Raw genomic sequence first — 18,539 nt, 5'->3', positions numbered from 1 at the left:
TGGGCCATCTAAACACCAGTAGAGGCATAATGGGAAGACACTAGGGGAAGGTCAAAGGAAAAAAACAACAGAGAGGAGACATACACATGCATATACAAAACACACTCATTCAGCCACAGTATCACAATCACAAATGAATACACCTATGTTCTCTCCATCTGCATGTATACAGTTGTACACACAGCTGTGCAGGAACACGTAAAAAGAAGACATGTTTAATTAACCTGAGATGTAAGTGCTTATCCAAGGCTGGAAAGAACAATAGTAAAAGTATAGGCGAGAAAAGGGCAACCGTTAATGAACTTGTGACATTGATTTTAGACTTTGATTTCCCATCAAACTGTCTGGTTCACAATAGAAATCAACAATACATTCCCAGAGGAGGTTACACTCCACACGGTGCCTTGCTGACTAGAAACACCTGTATCCTACACCTCAACACCTCACCATATTGTTACCATACTGGTTGCAAACACGCCATTTACACACACATGCAAGCATACACATTTCTCTTAATTAGCATTCGTATGCATAGAAAAATTATATCTCAAAATAAACAAACAAATGGCCCACAGAGAATGGAACCTCATCTGTTAATTGAGTGTCAAACTGTTCATTGTGACTCAAAACAAATAATTAGCAATATAAGGTAAAGGACAGCGAAGGTGTCTGTCTAGAGACTGTCCTGTTAGCTTCACAGAATATTATCACAGAAGGATAATTACTTTATCATTCCCTCTCTTAAAGGTGGTAATTGAGGAAAAGTGTAAAACACACACACAGACACGTCAGAGAAAATATGATTTAAACTTTACTTTTAAGACTAAGCAAGCCAGCTTGTGATGCGCTGTTTTCACTTGCATGCATCTGTGTGTACAAGTCTGTGTGCGCTTGTACTATTTGATGATGCGCTGATGTGTGTTTTTGTTGCTGTGTTTGTCTGGAGGTAAATTAACCTGTCAGAGTGTTTGTGTTTGCGCTAGATTAGCATGAGGGGGTTGTAGTGTCAGCACCAACCTCCATTCACAGAGTGTGATGCAAGAGCAGGCAACTTCGCTCTGCCCTGCCCTTCTGCCATCAGTGCAGTGCATTTGCGTGTGTGTGTATGTGGTATCCGGCATGTGCCGAGTGGCTGGCTAAAGCAGAGTTGTCTGTCTGAAAGGCTGTGACATCAAAGTCCTTTGAAGTCTCCCTCCTTTCTCCACCACCATGTAACCCTTCATCTGCAAAGCCCATTTCATTAGCCTGCCTCTCTTTCTCATTCTTTCTTTTCTCCTCCACTGATGCCACCTGTTCTTCTTTACACTCCCCCTGTCTCTTGTTTTGCCCACTTCTCCACCTATCCTTAAGTGACAACATCTGACAAGGAGACATCAGGCAAGGTTTTGGTATTGTACGTAACACTTCTATATATTTGTGACATTTACTTCATAAATAAGTCCAAGTAGCTGATAATAGACAGAATGTGGCAGATGAGTGATAACTGACAACATATTACTTTTTAGTACATGTGAATATGAGATGAATGGTTCACTTGTTTATATACTATTAACAATAATAATAATTAAGTAATTAAACAAAAACATTGCAAGGTTAATGTCTTCATGGATGCAAGGTGTGGTGGTATGCTCCTGATTCCATCATCCAACCTCACACACACACACACACACACACACTAACACACACCAATATCCTCAGCAGCAGGCAACAGCGTGACTGACTACCTGGCATGGCAGTGTAGTGAATTATCTAAACAGCATTTGCATATTGTTGCAATTATTTTCTGGGGTTAATTTGCTGCAGTGGAGCACACCGCCTTGCGAGACTGGCTTCCTGTCACAAGCTCTCACACAGTGTCTTAGTTTATTTATTTATTTATTTTCCAGAGTTTCCCCGCACTGTCTTTGGTATTTGTTCATGTGTCGCGGTGTGTGTGTGTGTGTGTGTGTGTGTGTGTGTACGTGTGTGTGTGTGTGTGTGTGCACCTGCCAGCACCGTCAGAATAGCATCCCAACTGCACACCTGTTGCCAACATCCTTCAGCCATGACTGTCAAGGGACATTTGAGGGTGTGCACTGTTTGTGTATGTGTTTACTGAATATACAGGGATCCACAGTGTCCCCTCAGAGAACATATAATACAAATATGCACCTGAGACAGTCCCAGGACCAAACAGTCTCCAGATGCTGACAGCTTACAATTATCAAAAAGAAATAAAAATGGCAGTGATAGAAAGAGAGGGGGAGAGATGGAAAGAGAGAGAGAGGGAAAGAAAGAGAAAACCGAGTCATATACATCATACATACAGTATATCTGTGTGAACCTAGACAGCATTCTATGGAAAGAGTTTGACAGGTTCTTTCAGCTGTGAACTTGGAATTCATGAACATGTCACAGCACAAAGAAACATGCACAGGCACAGACAACTACATGTATGTAAACGGAACTAAGGTGCAATATAATTTTCTTAACGTATGTTCATCACACAGCTTTCGACTAAAGCGACTTAGTGAACTCACTGGGTAGTTTAGTCAATACAGTAAAGGATGCTGCAAACTAAGTCTTTGAGAATGCAAAAATAAGTGACTATGTAAGTATTCACCTCATTTAAAGCAACTCATTTAATACAACACAGATGCAGCCAATTGGTCTTCACACAGTTAGTGAAATGGAGATGATCTGAGCGCAGTGAATGCCTCTCAAGTGACTGCAGTATAAAGACACCAGACTGGTGAATCAGTACGCCTGGCTATAGTTACATCATGAAGACAAAAAGAAAACTCCAAGCAACTCAATGAAAAAGGTTATTGAAAAGCACAAGTGAAGGGAAGAATACAAGAGAATGTTCAAGTCACCGGATATCCTTTGGAGTATTTACAGTTAAATCTATCATCAAGAATGGGAAGGAAAATGGCACACGCTTATATCTGCCTAGAGCAGGCTACCCTGTGTCCTGAGTGACCATGCAAGAGAGAGACTGGTGAGGGAGGCAACCAAGACAGCTATGACTCCTCTAAAGAAGTGCCAAACTTCAGTGGCTGAGATGGGAGAGACTGTACATACAACTGTTGCCTGTTTTTCACCAGTCAAAGCTTCATGGGAGAATGGCAAAGAGAAAGTGACTGCTGAAAAAAACTCATATTAATCTCAACTAGAGTGCACCAGAAGGGATGTGGGAGACTTTGAAGTCAATTGGAAGAGACTTCGTTGGACTGATGAGACCAAAATTAAGCTTTTATACCATCAAGAGTACACATTATGCTTGGTGAATACCAAACACTGCACATCATCACCAACACAGCATCCCCACTGTAAAGCATGGTGGTGGCAGCATCATGATGTGGAGAATCTTCTTGGCAGCAGCCTCTGGAAAGTAGACTTAGAGGGTAAAATGAAAGCAGCAAAGTACAGGGACTTTGTGGCTGGACTTGAGTGCACTGTTCACTCATGATACCTTTGCAACCTGACAGAGCTTGAGCAGTTATGCAATGGAGATTGAGTAACATTGCAGTGTCCACATGTGCAAGGCTGATCGAGATCTAGCTGCTGAGGCTCACTTATCAATCACGTATTTCACATTTTAGATTTTTAACAAATCCTTTTGTAGAAGTATGTGTTCACTTAGACATGAAAGAGTCATTTTGTGGTAAGTTCTTGTCAAAAAAGCCACAAATTATTAACCAATAATAAATGTTGAAAAGCAATAAAAGAACAAAATTTCCTGGGGTGAATTCATACACTATATATTACATTACATATTTACATAACACTAATGGCTGAGTAGGTCAGATTACCAAAATGCAGTGTGGGCAAAGTTCCTGCTACCCAATCTACACAACTCTGACTTTGTGTTATACATTACATCAACATTACAACTGCTGCACAACCTACTACACAGCATTGTGCATGAGTATCTACTCCACTTTCAGTCCATAAGTGGTTCCAACTGTTAGTCCTTTGTTGAATGTGTGTCTTCCATCAGTCTACTTTCAAGAATTTGTTCAATTTTGCTGTTTCCATTACTTCGACAATAAAAACTTACACTCCAGTCAAAAGCCACACCTAATTGCTTGCACCCAAGGATACACACACAAACAGGCATGCTCCACTACATGCACACAGATCAAAACTCGCACACACACTCTCTTGTTTCTTCAAAACTTGTCCGGTCCAATACTTGCCCTGTGTTTATTCACTGTAATGAGAAGCAGGGAGAGGAGAGCAGAGGAAAGGAGTGCACTGCAGCCAGAATAACAGCCCCAATGCCAACACAAACCCAGTGTCTGACCAACACAGGAAACAATGAATCTAACAACATCAACACACTCTGACAAACAACCACTGCAGACCTCCCTGCTCCTCCCTCCTGCTCCTCCTCTCCAAGACAGAGGACTTCAGAAAATGTCTGTGGAAGCCGGAATTTCTAGTTGGGAGATGCTGTGCAGCGTAGACCGGAAGGAATCTAGTGGATAAGAGCCATTATACTTTTTACACTAAGAAACCTTTCAGTAGGAGCCAGAAGTGTCAGGACAGTGTCACGGGATCCCTAAACAACTTTATTGGGTTTGGACTCTTTTGCTTGGGCAGTGCTGCTTCCAATCTTGCAAAAATGTCAATAGGTATTTCAAGGTGTTAGAGTGAGAGCTGAAGTAGAAATCAAAAGTAATAGAAACACACATCACGCAACAATATTGTCCCAGAGTTTCTTTCTACAAAGGAAGAGGCAGAAACAAATTACTCAAATTACACAGGAGCTCTCTTGCTCTCTCTTTCTGACTCACTCACTTTCTCTCACACACAAAAGACTGGCTGACCGATCTCTCAATCTCTCAGTCCCCTCGTGCTCTCAGGCCACACACTGAGTAAATGCAGCCCCAGTCATTATGGTCTTTAATATGTCCAGCTCAGCACAGAACAGGATTGTTTTCATTTGGCCTAATGATTAAATATTAAGTAAGCAATGTAGGTAATTACATGTTTGGTATTAGCAAAGAGGTGATTAGAATGAGTTAGTTTATGTTTGTGTGTACATGTGCGTGGTTGCGTACATGTCTCTCTGCACACAATTAAAAAGTGGACCTCGACGACACCTGTTTGCAATTGCATTCTAATCAATGTCTGGGACGTGTCGTCCTTTGCCATCCCTTTCTCTTTTTTCCCTTCCCCTCCCATATCTGTTTCATTCTTTACTCGCTTTAAAGGCAGACAGAGAGCTGAGGCGAGCTGGAAGCTGTCTGGGAGCTGATGGGTCCGCTAGAGTAGGGGAAAGGAAGGTATGGAGCAAATTAGCGGCAGAGATGGGAAAATAATGACTGTGGCATTGTGGGTAATTAGCAGGTATAGTACCTATGGAGAGTTGGGAATATAATGATGTGAGAAAGAGACAGAGAAAAGGGAAAATGAGGTGAAAAACGTGTGCAAGACTACCAAGAGGGAGGAAACTAGGTGTGTGTGCGTTTGTGTCTGTGTGTGTGGTGAGAGAGAGATGTATGTGTAGGTATGTTATTTGGCTTTGCAATGAGGGGGTATACAGTGTTAGAGAGTGAGTGAGTGAGTGAGTGAGTGAGTGAGTGAGTGAGTGAGTGAGTGAGTGAGTGAGTGAGTGAGTGAGTGAGTGAGTGAGTGAGTGACAGTAAAAGAGAGGGAGAGAGAGAGAGAGGGGAAGGAGCAAAACTACAGCGTACATGTCGTCCCATGTGCAGATTAGCGTGCACAGACTGTATACAATAAAATAGCATGACCTTGGCAGGGTCAGTCTGCTCTGACAATATTTGCCAGGGCATTGTTTCAAATCAATAACTCATTAACAAAGTACAAAGGAAGTTGCTGTGGGTTTGTGAGATTCTTTATTAGAAAAGAGCGTCTGTGGGCCAGAAAGGTCATCGCTGTGACATCTCGGCTAGCCTCGCGCTGCTGACCGGATTGTCAGGTGAAATTACTGCGAGTCATTAATTGACATAAGGCAAAGGAGAGCGGGCAGGCAGACAAGGCTGTGTTTGTTCCAGGATGACCCTGAGGTGCTGTGCGTGTGTGTACCTGTGTGTGTGTCTGTGTATGTCTTTATTCGGGTCAGCCTGTATCCACAACAGGGTTGTGTGCAGAGAGAAAAAGAGACAGGGAGCTCAGTGGGTGGGGAGGTGTGAGGGAGGGCAGGATGGATGTGTTTGATGGTTGACCTGACTAGAAGATTGGGAGCAGGGATGTGAGACCAGCTACACTGGTTCTGCCTTGAGCAAACACACAAACACACAGGTGTGTGTGCATGTACAGATGTTATGTAGTACACATTACACATACTCAGAAAATGTTCACGCACACTAACAAGCACAAAATCTAACAGACTTTCTCTCCTTTAAATCTTTCAGAAGCCAAATGCTCTCACTTACACACTGAATTTTTATATAAGATAAACTTGCAGTTCAAACACACCTCACACCAAGGTGTACTTGTACTGTGTTCTTAAACATGAAGACTAAACAGTAAAACAGTGTAAAAACAGATAAATGTGCACACAGGTCAAAGATTTTTCAATACCACACACTGAAATACAAAAACGGCATCTAGTCAATTTGTTCTCTGCAGTACGCTAGTGAGCTGCACTCTAGCCCTGGTCATTGACCTCTCCTCTGACCAAGTTCAGAGGTTAATCAAGTCCCTACCTGTCCTTGGAAATGCTGAGCCTCACATCTTGGCAAGACCGCAGATCAAAGGTCAAATAAACTCTGTCTGTATAATTGCTAGTGGGCCACAGATTGGGGCAAATGGGTGAAGGTGACAAAGAGCAAAAATCCAGTCCCACAGAGAAACAATGTAGTGCCATGTCGACTACAAGCGTGTGTGTGTGTGTGTTCCTGTCTTAATGTTTATAATCAAGTTTGGTGTGTGTGTAGATGTGAATACATGTACGTTAGTGAATCCTCAGGTCAATTTGTAGTACAGTGTGAACATGGGGAAACAAACATCATCTGCTAAACACAGACAAGGACAATGATCTCAGCTGGCCCCTATGGACAGCTGCAGCTGGGAATAATGGGAGAGGCAGGACCTAAAGAGCTGATGCTCCGTTTTTAAGGACACACAATATATACCATCCAAAATAGACCAGTATGAGACAGTACAAGACACACTCTGTCACATCCGTCACCAAGAAACTGGAGAAAGCAATCCTCAGAAGAGTCTTGTCTCTGAAGACCAATAAAGATATAAAGTGCAAGACAGTCCCCCTCCCCCAACCAAAAACAATATGCAAATTATACTTATATTAATATTACACAGACCAGAGAGTGAAGGGTGAAAATGTTTTAACATGCCTACACCTGAAACACTAGCACACTAAAGAGCTGCAATATTTCTCCTCCATTGTGGTACGGCTATGCCGAATGAAAAATTGTAGAGAAAAGCAGGAATATGTCATAGAGGAAGTATTTAACGTTCTCCAGTCTCAGTCATACAGATCTCTCATTCTTGAAGTTGCACTGAAGCTGAATATAGCGGGAGGAAAAGAACAGAAGGAATAGCCTCAATCTGCTACTTCAAAATGCTATTGGAGTGAGGGCCTCTCTGTCTATCTCTCCCTCTCTGAACATTTAAGAAACGTACAATGTTGAAAGGAGAAACATAAAAAACGAAGAAAGAAAGAGAGAAAAGTATTCCAGTCATTTATAAAAATAAGTGGTGCTTAAAGAAAGGCGAAGCTCTGTTTTTTGTCCTCTTTGCTCTTTTTTCCCCCTTCTTCTTTCCAGGGCCTGCTGGCCTAATCCCAGCCAGCCAGCCTTGGGTGAACTCTTTGGAAGCTTCTTAAGCCCATGAATGTGCCTTTTGTTCCTGCCATTCCTCCGCTTGGCTGACAGAAAATAGCTAACTGGATTACTGCTAAAATTCAGAGTAAAGTGAACTCCCAAACTTCTATATGGCTAAGTGCTAAGAAAGTACCCCACACCTCCTTCCCCTTCACTATCCTCATAAGCATCCCTCCGATCAGACTTTCTATCCCTCCATGCCTCCCTCTGTCCTCTCCCTTTTTCTTCCTCTTCTACCATCATCCCCCTAAACATGGCCCAGTGGTGTGTGATCTGGAGGAGCAGAGAGGAGAGGGATTAGATAAGGTTGAGAGGTTGCACACTATGAACCCAAGGCTAAAAAGTAAGAATCCTAAAAGCAGTTAAGAGCTTATTAATGTGTGTAAGGAAGCGTATTAATCAACTCAACTCTATCTTTGGGCTGCTGTGTGTTTGTGAGTGTGTGTCAATCTTTGTGAGTCAATTTAGTAAAAAAAAGAAACACAAAACACCATTTAAGTTTATGGGTCTCATAGCTATAAATAAAGAGCAACACATGTATTTGTAGAAGCTTATGGTGTGTTTTTGTACGATGCTGGATTTAATGATATTGTGTGAGGAAGTAGAGGCATATATCTGTGTGTGTGTGTTTCTGAATGGCCTGTGTGCAGGTGGTCTGGCAACTCAGCAGGAGTTAGAGTGCGAGGTGTAGAGAATAAAAAAGGTTGGTGAGTGTGAGTGTCTTGGGTGGGTGCTGCTAGAAAAAAAGAAGATGAAAACAACCCTCCTAAAGAGGTTTGATTTGATTCACCGCCCACCCTGAGCTAAAGGAAAAAGACACACACACACACACACATACACACTATATCAGCTCTTTCTTTACCTCCTTTATGCTTTTGTCAGCCAGTACGTGTGCGCCTTTACATATTTGCATGTGTGCACATGTGACAGCTTACTCTGGGGGGGACAGAGGCAGAGCAGTGGAGAGTAACGGAGTGAAGGAGGAGGCGTGGACGATAAAGGCGAGGTCATATATGCTAACATCCTGCTCACTTCTGGGTCAAAGGCCGAAATTCAAGAGGCACCAACAGAGCGCAAACCTGCTCACTGCTCATTAATCTTTATCCTGAATTTTGCAATCCTTGTATCTAAAGACAAGTGTATTTGGCAGGAAAATCTAAACGCTCTACATGATCACGATTTTTCTGGTTAATGAGGATAATTTTGTATTAGCCTGCACATTTGAAAAAAATAGAGATAAGAAATATTATCACTGATCTATGTTTTAAAATGCCTTAACACCAACTACCACACCAGCACAGAGTGATAAATCAATTATCAATGTGCTACTGTAGCTTAAAGTTTAATAACAGAATAAAGGGAGCTGACATGGCACTGGGGTGAGGTCAGGTGGTATTTTCTTCAGTTATACATTATGTCGACTGTCCTTACTTTCATCTCGTTGAGTTGTGAAACGCCAAGACTGTTTAACTGCACAATATTTCTGAGACACTGCAGTTTCAAAAAGACATACCACTGCTCCATACCGCCCTTGTCTTAATGCATCTGACCCTGTCCAGCATACATTATGCAGGCATGAGGAAAGCAAGCGGAGCCGAATATCAGGATATGAATAATACTGCATGCTTCTTTGTAGGTTAGAGAAACCTGGTTGGGACTGCACTTACAATCTCACACTGCTAATGCTACTGGGTGTCTAAGATTTGTGTACAGAAAAAAGAAAAATGGAGCAAAGGCGAGGTCCTTATGTAACGCAAGAAGAGTTCAAGTTTTACCTTCAGAATAATTCTCAAGAAGAGACGGATTTTTACATAAATGTGCATGCATACATACAACTATTCCTGGGAGTAATAATCATAACATAAACTCAAATGCAATAAGCATTACAAAGTATAGTTTAAATGAATAAGTACACACCTGACAGCAGATGCAGATGTGTGTGACATGATTACTACAAATGACGAATCATTTAGCGAAACCTTCATGTCAGATACTGTAAAGCAAGTTCATCAGCTGTGTGATGAGGATACCAGAGCACATGTAAAGAAGTGCGATAGAGTAAGATAGCACTGCAGCTAATTATCCCTTATTAGAGTGTGTATAAAGGTACTGCTGGGGGGGTGAGGGAAGAAAAAAGCCTGCGTTGACAGCTCACACACCGCCCGCTAGTCCCACAGCAGCCCTAACTCTTGTCAGACACCAGACAGTGACGTCTTTCACACATAGACATACGCGGACACACTTACACACATGTACAAACACCTACCCACACATGCAAACGTCCATCCATTACCGTGACGCCACTGTCATCAACCACACCAACACACAGATAATCAATGAGGACATTCATCTAATATGAAACGCTGCCTTGAGAAAAAGTCAAGGTGCGCTTAATTTTTCAAATCTTACTGAATGAGAAATGTGTATAAGAAACAAATGAGCTGGACCCTACTGAAGCAGCAAAATATTAATTCTGTTGGCCCGGGTGACACACAAGACATCTATGAGCGTAATTTTTCCTCACTTTTGCCAGTTTTATTGTCACAACGAAACTAGGTAAACTGGCTGAGCTAGGTGCCTCAAACTGTGTGTGTGTTTATGCACGTGCACGTGAGTGTGTATGATTAGGGGGTGCACGGTCAGTGTAGCATGATAAGAATGTTGCAGTGAGTTTCCAGAGTGTGTGTAAGGGAGATAATAATCCCAGCGGTCAACAAGAGTGAAGGGCCAGAGCTGCACTGACCAGCCCACCATCTGAGAGAGAAAAAAACAGAGAGGGAAAGAGGGAGAGGAAGAGGGAGAGAGGGAGGTAGCCATGTGGTTAACACTTGCTCACTGAGAGGCGACTGGAGCACGGCCAAGCTCTTCACACACAGGCTGACCACACAAGAGCCACTCTTTCTCCCTCTGCCTTCCATCCTCCTTTCATCCTCGTTACCTAACATGTCCTTCCCTTGCTTCCTTAGCTAGCTACCTTCCATCCACTTCCTCTCCGCACCTTCTTGCCTCTTTTGTGTCTTCCAAACTTGTCTCTCTCGTTTTCTCACCCATGTGTCTTCTGCTACCTCCTACAACCCCAGAACTGTCACTCTGTCCACCTCCCCCATCATGCATGTTTTTGATGAACATCTATCAGTCCGTCCTCCCGCCCCGGCTGTCCAAACACTTCCTTCCCGTCTTCCTTTTCAATCTCTCCTCCCTCTCTCCCTCCCTCCCTCCTCGCCTCCCTCTCTCTCTAACTTACTCGTATCGGAATCCGTTCGGTCTCTGTCTCTTTCTGTGGGTTCCGGTATTTCTCATAAAACTCTCTCTTCTTTTTGCCCTCTTTATCATCCTTGCGCTCCCTCTTCTCAGCAGGTTCGTCCGAGGGCTCAGTAGGAGAAGGCAGGGGAGAGAACTTTGCTGGCTTTTCCACTTCCAAGTAGTTCTCATTGGGGTTGAGTACCATCACACCGTAGCCCTCCTAAAATAGATAAGAGACATAAGTTTGTGTATTAGACATCAGCATCATCAGGGTTTTTGATATTTAATATATTCACAGATTCACCTATATATGTAGTAATTTAGAGCTTTATTTTTATTTTTTATTCTATCTTTTTTATGACAAAATGGTTAATAATGTAAAAGAAAAATTCAAAGGTAAAACAATTTAAAACTATAGTACATTTGTAAAAAAAAAGGCAGACATTTAAGTGTGTCTGTAGTCAATCTGTAGATAATTTTCAATTATACAAGTATATGTATCAAGTGATAATTATAAGATTTCTTTCCTTCAGTTCCTCTACTTTTTTTTAGAAATGTTTAGAGTTTTGTTGTTTGGTCTCCATTTCCTGCACAATGCCTATGAAATACATGTATGAACTTCATTAAAAATGTAATGCTGACATTGTTTTTCTTCATGATTATTATTTTTTTTAACTTTGACAAACAGTTGATATTAACTTTGTCAAGCCTACTAGGTAAAGCATGCATCCATTTAAATTTAACACTGCATGATAATCTCTATTACATTAAAGCTCGGAAATATTTCTGCGCAGTCCCGGCCTGGTAATGGCTCAAAGAGCTCGGCAGTGGATATTTATGAGCAAATAAAAACTGTCACAACACTTAAAAGACACAGATTTTGACATGACTGGGGGAAAAGATGCAAATCCAGGCTGAAAGAAATGGCAGCGAAGGAGACAGAGGAGAGAGTGTCACTGCAGGGACAAGCCTCAGAAGTAACTGGGGGATTGGAACGATGGTGGTTTCAGTCAGTGAGTAGCATTTAGTGACTCCAAAGGCCATGTGTCACTTAATATCAAATCCAATCGATCCTACCATCACTCAGCGAAAGAGTTAGCTTCAAATGCATACATATCTGTGTGTATGTGCATGCGTTTATGTGTATATCACTTGAAAAGTAAAAAAAAAAGTCACCTGAAAATTAAGAAGAAAGAAATCACATGAAAAAAAAAATCTGATTAACACAAAATGGCGAAAAGTAAAGAAAACACTAAAGAAAAAGAAAAACAGAGGGGAAAAGTGAATGAAATGAGAGAATGACAAAAGGGAAGAAAACTGTGGAGAAAAGGAAGTTTTTTCGTAGCCCAGTGGCTTCTTCAACTTTTAAGCCATTTTAATTAACTGTGTTTATTGTCCCAAGCACTCTGAAACTAAAGCAGGAAATGGACGGATTCCTGTTTCACTTTGGTTGGGCTTTTCACACACAACCCCCATTGTGAACACATACACACAATCCAAGACTCAAACTTATGGGAGTACGCCTTTTCCAACACACAAATACACATTTCCACACACACACACACACAGACACATACACACTGAGGAGTACGAAAGATATTAGTGCTGACAAAAAGACCTTTAGGAGATGTGAGAGGTAGTTAAGAGAGGCAGCGTCACTCAGCTTCCTCTGCAAATCGCCATCACACACACTGTCTCCTCAAGCCAGCACGTCTTCTCTTCCTTAATAAGTGTTAACACAATGTGCTTGTCTTCCGTTGACGCAGCATGTGTGTGTGTGTCCCTCCTGCGCCTATCGACATCAAACCTGCCACACACCCTTTCCCTTAGCACCTGCCGTGTGTTGACAATGGTGAAATGACACTTACGGCAAAATGCCACTTTCTCACTTATTCAGATTATAAAATAAGTCTTATTCTCACTCTCTTTTAAATTCAGACAAGGCTCTCCTTCCACTATATGTATCTGTCATGTTAAACTTAATACAGAGTTATTTAACCTTACAAAACATTTTCAAGAAAGAAGTCAACTGGACATGATCAAACCGCTAATTATTTTTTGTCAAAGTGTTTATAATGATTTTTTAAAAACTTAATACCCATTACATCAGCATTTAAAAAGCACTGAAAATGTCACTTCAGCTTTAAAGAATGTTCAGCTACTTGCATCTCCATAATGACTGAATTAAGTTTTGCATTTTGCTCAAAGACACAGAAAATCTAACGATAATTTAGGGAGTGATTAACAACTTAAAAAATAAAGATGCAAAAACAAATAAATACACGTTCATATGAATATCTGTATGGAAAATCAAGGTAGATGATTATTCCAAACCTGGGTTTTAATTAATCTGTATTTCCATGTATACATATGTGCAGCAGAAGTGAGGTGAAGTTGGAAAAGTAACTGATGAGGATCTATTAGCAAGAATTCATTCTGCCTTCAGATATCACAGTGACGTCGGCACACAAAATCAGAAGTTGAGACACACAAGCACACAATCAGACAGATGAATTGAGACGTAAAAATAAAATAAAATAAAAGCGAATGAAGACAGAAGAGACTGGAGGGGATGGAGAGATATAGATGGATAGTAAAATGATAAGACAAAGATAGAGAAGGAAGGAGAGACAGAGAGATGCAGTACAGCCCGATACACACCAGCTTTGTGCCACTGCCCACTGGTGGTAGCCTGATAAAATAACTGACAAGACCAGTTCAGCCTATGGCAACAATGTCAAAATTCAAAACTGATAAATTATATACACATATCACTATACTTACTGATCACTTTATGAGAAACAGCTAGGCAACCTCATGTGTGTTACTGGGGTGGACAAATTATTAGGACCGCTTTTTAGTGTAATGTGGTCCAGTACACCACAAACACCCACTTTCACTTCACTAATAAATAAAGTCAAATTATCCCCTTTCTGACAATGTCAACAGCTACTAGAAATGTATGTAATTTATGTCAGAGCAGTTGTATTGGATTGCATTACACTGCACAGGTGTCCCTAATGAAGTGTGTGTTTCTGTGTGTATATGTGTATGTGTGAGTGTGTACACAATCGTATCGTTTTCGGTGCATTTCTCCTTTATCCTAATCCAGGTTCAGAGGGCCAAAAGTTAATGCTTTAGCAACACTGGTGCACGTGTTCTAATGTGAACCCTATGGCCTACAGCCATGTTCAGTCTTCAGTGCTCTTACCCTAACCCTTACTGGTCAATGACTCTCCCCGGCCTTAAGTACACTAATGCTAACCTCAAATGGTCCACTTCCTAGCCTTTAGCGTCCTTATGCTAACCCTGAGTGGCCTATAGCCTTTCCTTTGGAGAGGGCTAAAACACCTAACCAACCTAACAGTGCTAACCCTTTCAGCTGTCCAGTCACCCAGAAGAACATTGCTGTAAAGGCGACCAGTGTCGTTGGCGTACTTAGTTTGGAGGCCATAGAGTTCACCTCTATGTCGGAAACCATCATTCATTTCAACACTGAGGTCTGTGTTGGTGTCAGGACATTTGTGCTCCCTGTCCAGTCATTTCCTCCTCTTATTCCTCTCTTCATCGACCAAAAATACAACTCTGGATCTGGTGGACTCAGCAACTGAAAAAATTTTTAACATTTCTCTTACACAATCTCAACTTCAACTCAAATAACATTGTTTTTTGTCTCATTATTTTAGATTTTCATAAAACAACTTGACTGCAACTACAACTGATCACTGTAAATGTGTAAGTGGATATACCAAGCCAATCTAAACTAAAATCTAATGCTTAGAAGATAAAACATGATATTCAAATAAGATATTACAATGCTTTCCCTAAATACCACAGAACTAATTTCTCCCACCAAGCTAATGTTCATTATCCTTTTCTCTGCATTGTTTTGTGACAGCTAAATATCTCTTCCATACACCCTTCCAGAGTTAGGTCATTCAGTCTTTGTGTTTCCAGCTAACTGTTAAGTCCAACTCCCTCCCCTCTGAGTTAAATCTGATCTTTGTATTGTGATGTGCTGTCAAAGTGTGAATCTTACACAAATGCACGTTGCAAACTTTAGGTCACCCTGCTTTTTATACCGCTAAATCTCTCTCACACATATTGCTAACATTGGGTCACCGTCTTTGTCCTATACACACACACTGTCTCAAATAAAACAGACACACACGGTCCTCTAGCGTTAGGTCAGTCTTGTCTTTCTGCTGTAGTATGCAGGCTAAGTCTCTTCCCATGCCCTGTGGGTGCCCCTGTGCCACCACCACACTGAGTCCCTGCCCCGGGGCCAGCGGTCAAGAGGGTCACCCCGACCCCCATCACCCTGCTCTGGACGCTCCTTAGCTCTTCTTTGTCGGCCTGTCCCACACCAGATAGCGCAACAAAGGCTGCCGCTGCTACGGAAACCAGGGCTTGTCTCATCATCCGATGAAACCCTTCCTCCGTCATCTCCCCACATGTAGCATTGTACAGCTCTTTAAAACCTAAATGTTTTGTAACGTCGAGGTGTATAAGAACAAAAAAATAAATAAATCTATTAATCTTAATTCTAAGTCTAATTATTTTAAACATTATTTGTGATTAATTATATCAAAACTGGAGCCACACTGTGCTGTTGAAACCACGCTGTCGGTCCACTTCTATGACACTGATGTGCCCTGCGTTCAAATACTGCAGCTGTGTGTCCACTAGAACTTTTCCCATCTGGTCTGGCCTTTTATTATTTAAAAAGAAAGTGGATAGTGTTTGTGTGCGCGCGTGTGTGTGTGTGTCTATGCGTGTCCACATGTGAGTGAGTACACAAGTGCGAGTGAGAGTAAATAAGGTGTCCCTTTAAGACGGCAGCACCTCTATTTTTCCAGTGGCGTTGTAATGAAATGAAATGTGTCTAATGTGCAGGAGCGGGGACAGAGGCGGCTGGAATGAGAGGGTGTTTCATCTGTGCGTGTGGAGCTCCGCGAAGCTTTGATGTGAGAGCTCTCATGTAGTGAGCAGGGCTTTGGGCACAAGGAAAAGGACAGCACTTGACAGGTACAAAGCATGGCTGATAGCGGTCACGGGTGCATGCAGTGAGGAAAGTGAATGGTATGTTTGCGTGAATTGGAGGTTATATGTGTTGTATGTGTATTGTTTGCTGAAGAGGAGCACATAAATGTTCTCCTTGCCTTTGCGCTTGTTTATCAATGCATTTATATATCTGTGAGCACGTATTTTACATCTCAAGCATCAGTGTGTGGTCTATAGGTGACCACTGAAATTGGCTGTCAAGCAGCTTACTTTGTTAGTTTTCTGGGATCAGGGCAAGTGGTGCTGCCTTTTCTCAACAGCCTCTGCTCCACTTCCTTGTTTCAGCAATACGCAGCTCCCGATTCGCTACTCGACTTGACTGACAAGAGGGAAAGGGTCAACTGGCATGGCATACCCAATAAGAGGAGGACAAGGGGAGGGATGTCTGCAGGCCACTGTCAGGTCCGAGATCTCAACGACGTACAATGGCTTACTGACAAGAAAGGCTGAGTTGAAAAATAAGCAAGAGCAAAGCTTTGGCGTCACAATTCGTTTACATTTCAGTTACCAGTGACTGAAGTGACAACAAATACAAAAAAAAAAAAACTCTTCACAGAGAGGGGGAGGAAGACAGAAACAAGATTGTTCTTCAATAAAGAGGTATGTACTGTATGAGCTGAGAGAGAAGGTAAATACTATAATAAGTACACTCTCTCCTTCACTCTCCCTCTCTGTCAGGGCCACCCTGCTCTGCATGACCTTGTCTGTCTCAGTCTATGTGAGCTAGCTTTGCATGCAGGGCCCCTTTATCCACTGGATCCCCCTCTTTTCTCTCTCTCTCTCCTCTCTCTCTCTCTCTCTCTCTCTCTCTTTTCCCACTCCCCCTCTCCCTGAGGCCGAGATACCACACACCTCGCACAGTACTGTCAGATTAAGTCACGGTGCCCCCTTTCTCATTTTAACACAGCACCAGTCTGAGACCCCCCATACCCACTAAACACAGCTATGTTTCTCTAGGAGCAGAAGGGTGGGAGAGTACTTACTGTACCACACGGACTATGAAAAGACGTGTGAATCTTAGAGGTGATGTGAGAGAGGATGAGACGGGATTGTCATCAGCCTGTCAGCCAAAATCAATCATCCTCTTGATAACTAGCGACAGCCAGGAGGCCATGCAAGTACTTGCAGTGAAGACCTAAATGTTACTAAATACATTTATTTTATGTTTTTTTCTCAAAAAGTAAGAGGTACAACAAAAATAACACACAGTGTTATAAATTACAAGACATACATATGAGATACATGTGCTCTACTTGCTTTTTTGTATGCGCTGCTTTAATACACATCCCTATATGTTTAAGCAACCAAACACAAATGTTTACATTGGAAAAAGTAAGACTGGAGCCTCACCTCGCCATCTGCCCTCTCAGTTAATTTTGAACAAATCACCTACTGCATGGGTTTCTCCTCTCATAAAGAGTACACATTTAATTAAGTTTCTCTAAATTCAACTTTTCACTTCAAGTTCAAAGACTCTTCGGTGTTTGCTTTGACTAATGTAGTTGTACATTAATTTGGCCAAAGTAAATAACTCTGTGGTAATGATTATCTTTTCTTGATCTTAATGAGCACAAATAGTTTAGGTCAGAGTAAGAAGCTAACCTTTTGAGCTAGTCAAGTAGTTGTGTCTGTAATAAGCAGCAGAGTTTTTAACCTTGGCTTGGATGTCTGGGCTCATTTGGATATTGTTTATATGTGGAGCTGAATATTTATAAATGAGTTCAAAGTGGAGCAGTGGGGTGGAGGAAGTGAAGAGAATAGTACAGCTTCTGATCCCTCTTGCCTCAGTTTCTTTTCATGCTCGCATTTACATTTCTTTCTCTGTTTCACTTTCTGTTTCTGCCTTCCTGTCTTGCTCCTCCCGACCTGACTATTTTCAGCACCTTCGTGAAAGAATAGACATAAAAACCCTCATACCGACATTGTTGAGTAACTCATTCAGTGAAATGTCAGAGTCGGTTTATGTGTCAGTTATTTACCATACTTAATGTCTGTGAATTTGTTCAGCCACTATCCCAGGCTCAATGGTTGATCAAGCATCTGTGTCTAGACAGACATTGCCACATAAACACTCACACGCATACATTGACACACACACACACACACACAGAGTTCGGAGGCCTGCTTCATCTGCTCTCAGCACGACACACACAGAAGGAGGTGTAGAGTTGGGGGTGGGGGTTGCTAGATTGGGGGTGGATGTAGCATTAATCACCGTCCAGGTGGAAATTGTCAGAGCTATCGATTGTGCAAGTAAATGTTACACAAGCCATTTGTCAACTTTTTTCTTTTCTTTCTTTTTACCATGCCATTGGCCAAGACACAACTGTGAATGTAAACTCGCCGACGCTTGAGATTTTAGAGCTGTCTCACCAGATGTGCAATCAGCTACTTAGCAATCATCCAAATACATGAATCTTTTCTGAAAGTCTG

At 41.9% G+C, this 18,539-nt stretch overlaps 1 protein-coding gene across 1 annotated transcript in view; it reads right to left on the bottom strand.

Moving 5' to 3' along the window:
- fam172a (family with sequence similarity 172 member A) overlaps positions 1-18,539 on the bottom strand; it is a 157,844-nt gene that overhangs the window by 84,743 nt on the left and 54,562 nt on the right. Inside the window, exon 7 of the mRNA XM_023273696.3 lies at positions 11,044-11,262. Within this exon, the coding sequence (XP_023129464.1) occupies positions 11,044-11,262 (219 nt within the window). The remainder of the gene's footprint in view (positions 1-11,043; positions 11,263-18,539) is intronic.

This window comes from Amphiprion ocellaris, chromosome 6 (assembly GCF_022539595.1).
Source record: "Amphiprion ocellaris isolate individual 3 ecotype Okinawa chromosome 6, ASM2253959v1, whole genome shotgun sequence".
NCBI classification, from domain to species: Eukaryota; Metazoa; Chordata; class Actinopteri; family Pomacentridae; genus Amphiprion; species Amphiprion ocellaris.
This window is presented reverse-complemented; position numbering and strand designations above follow the sequence as displayed.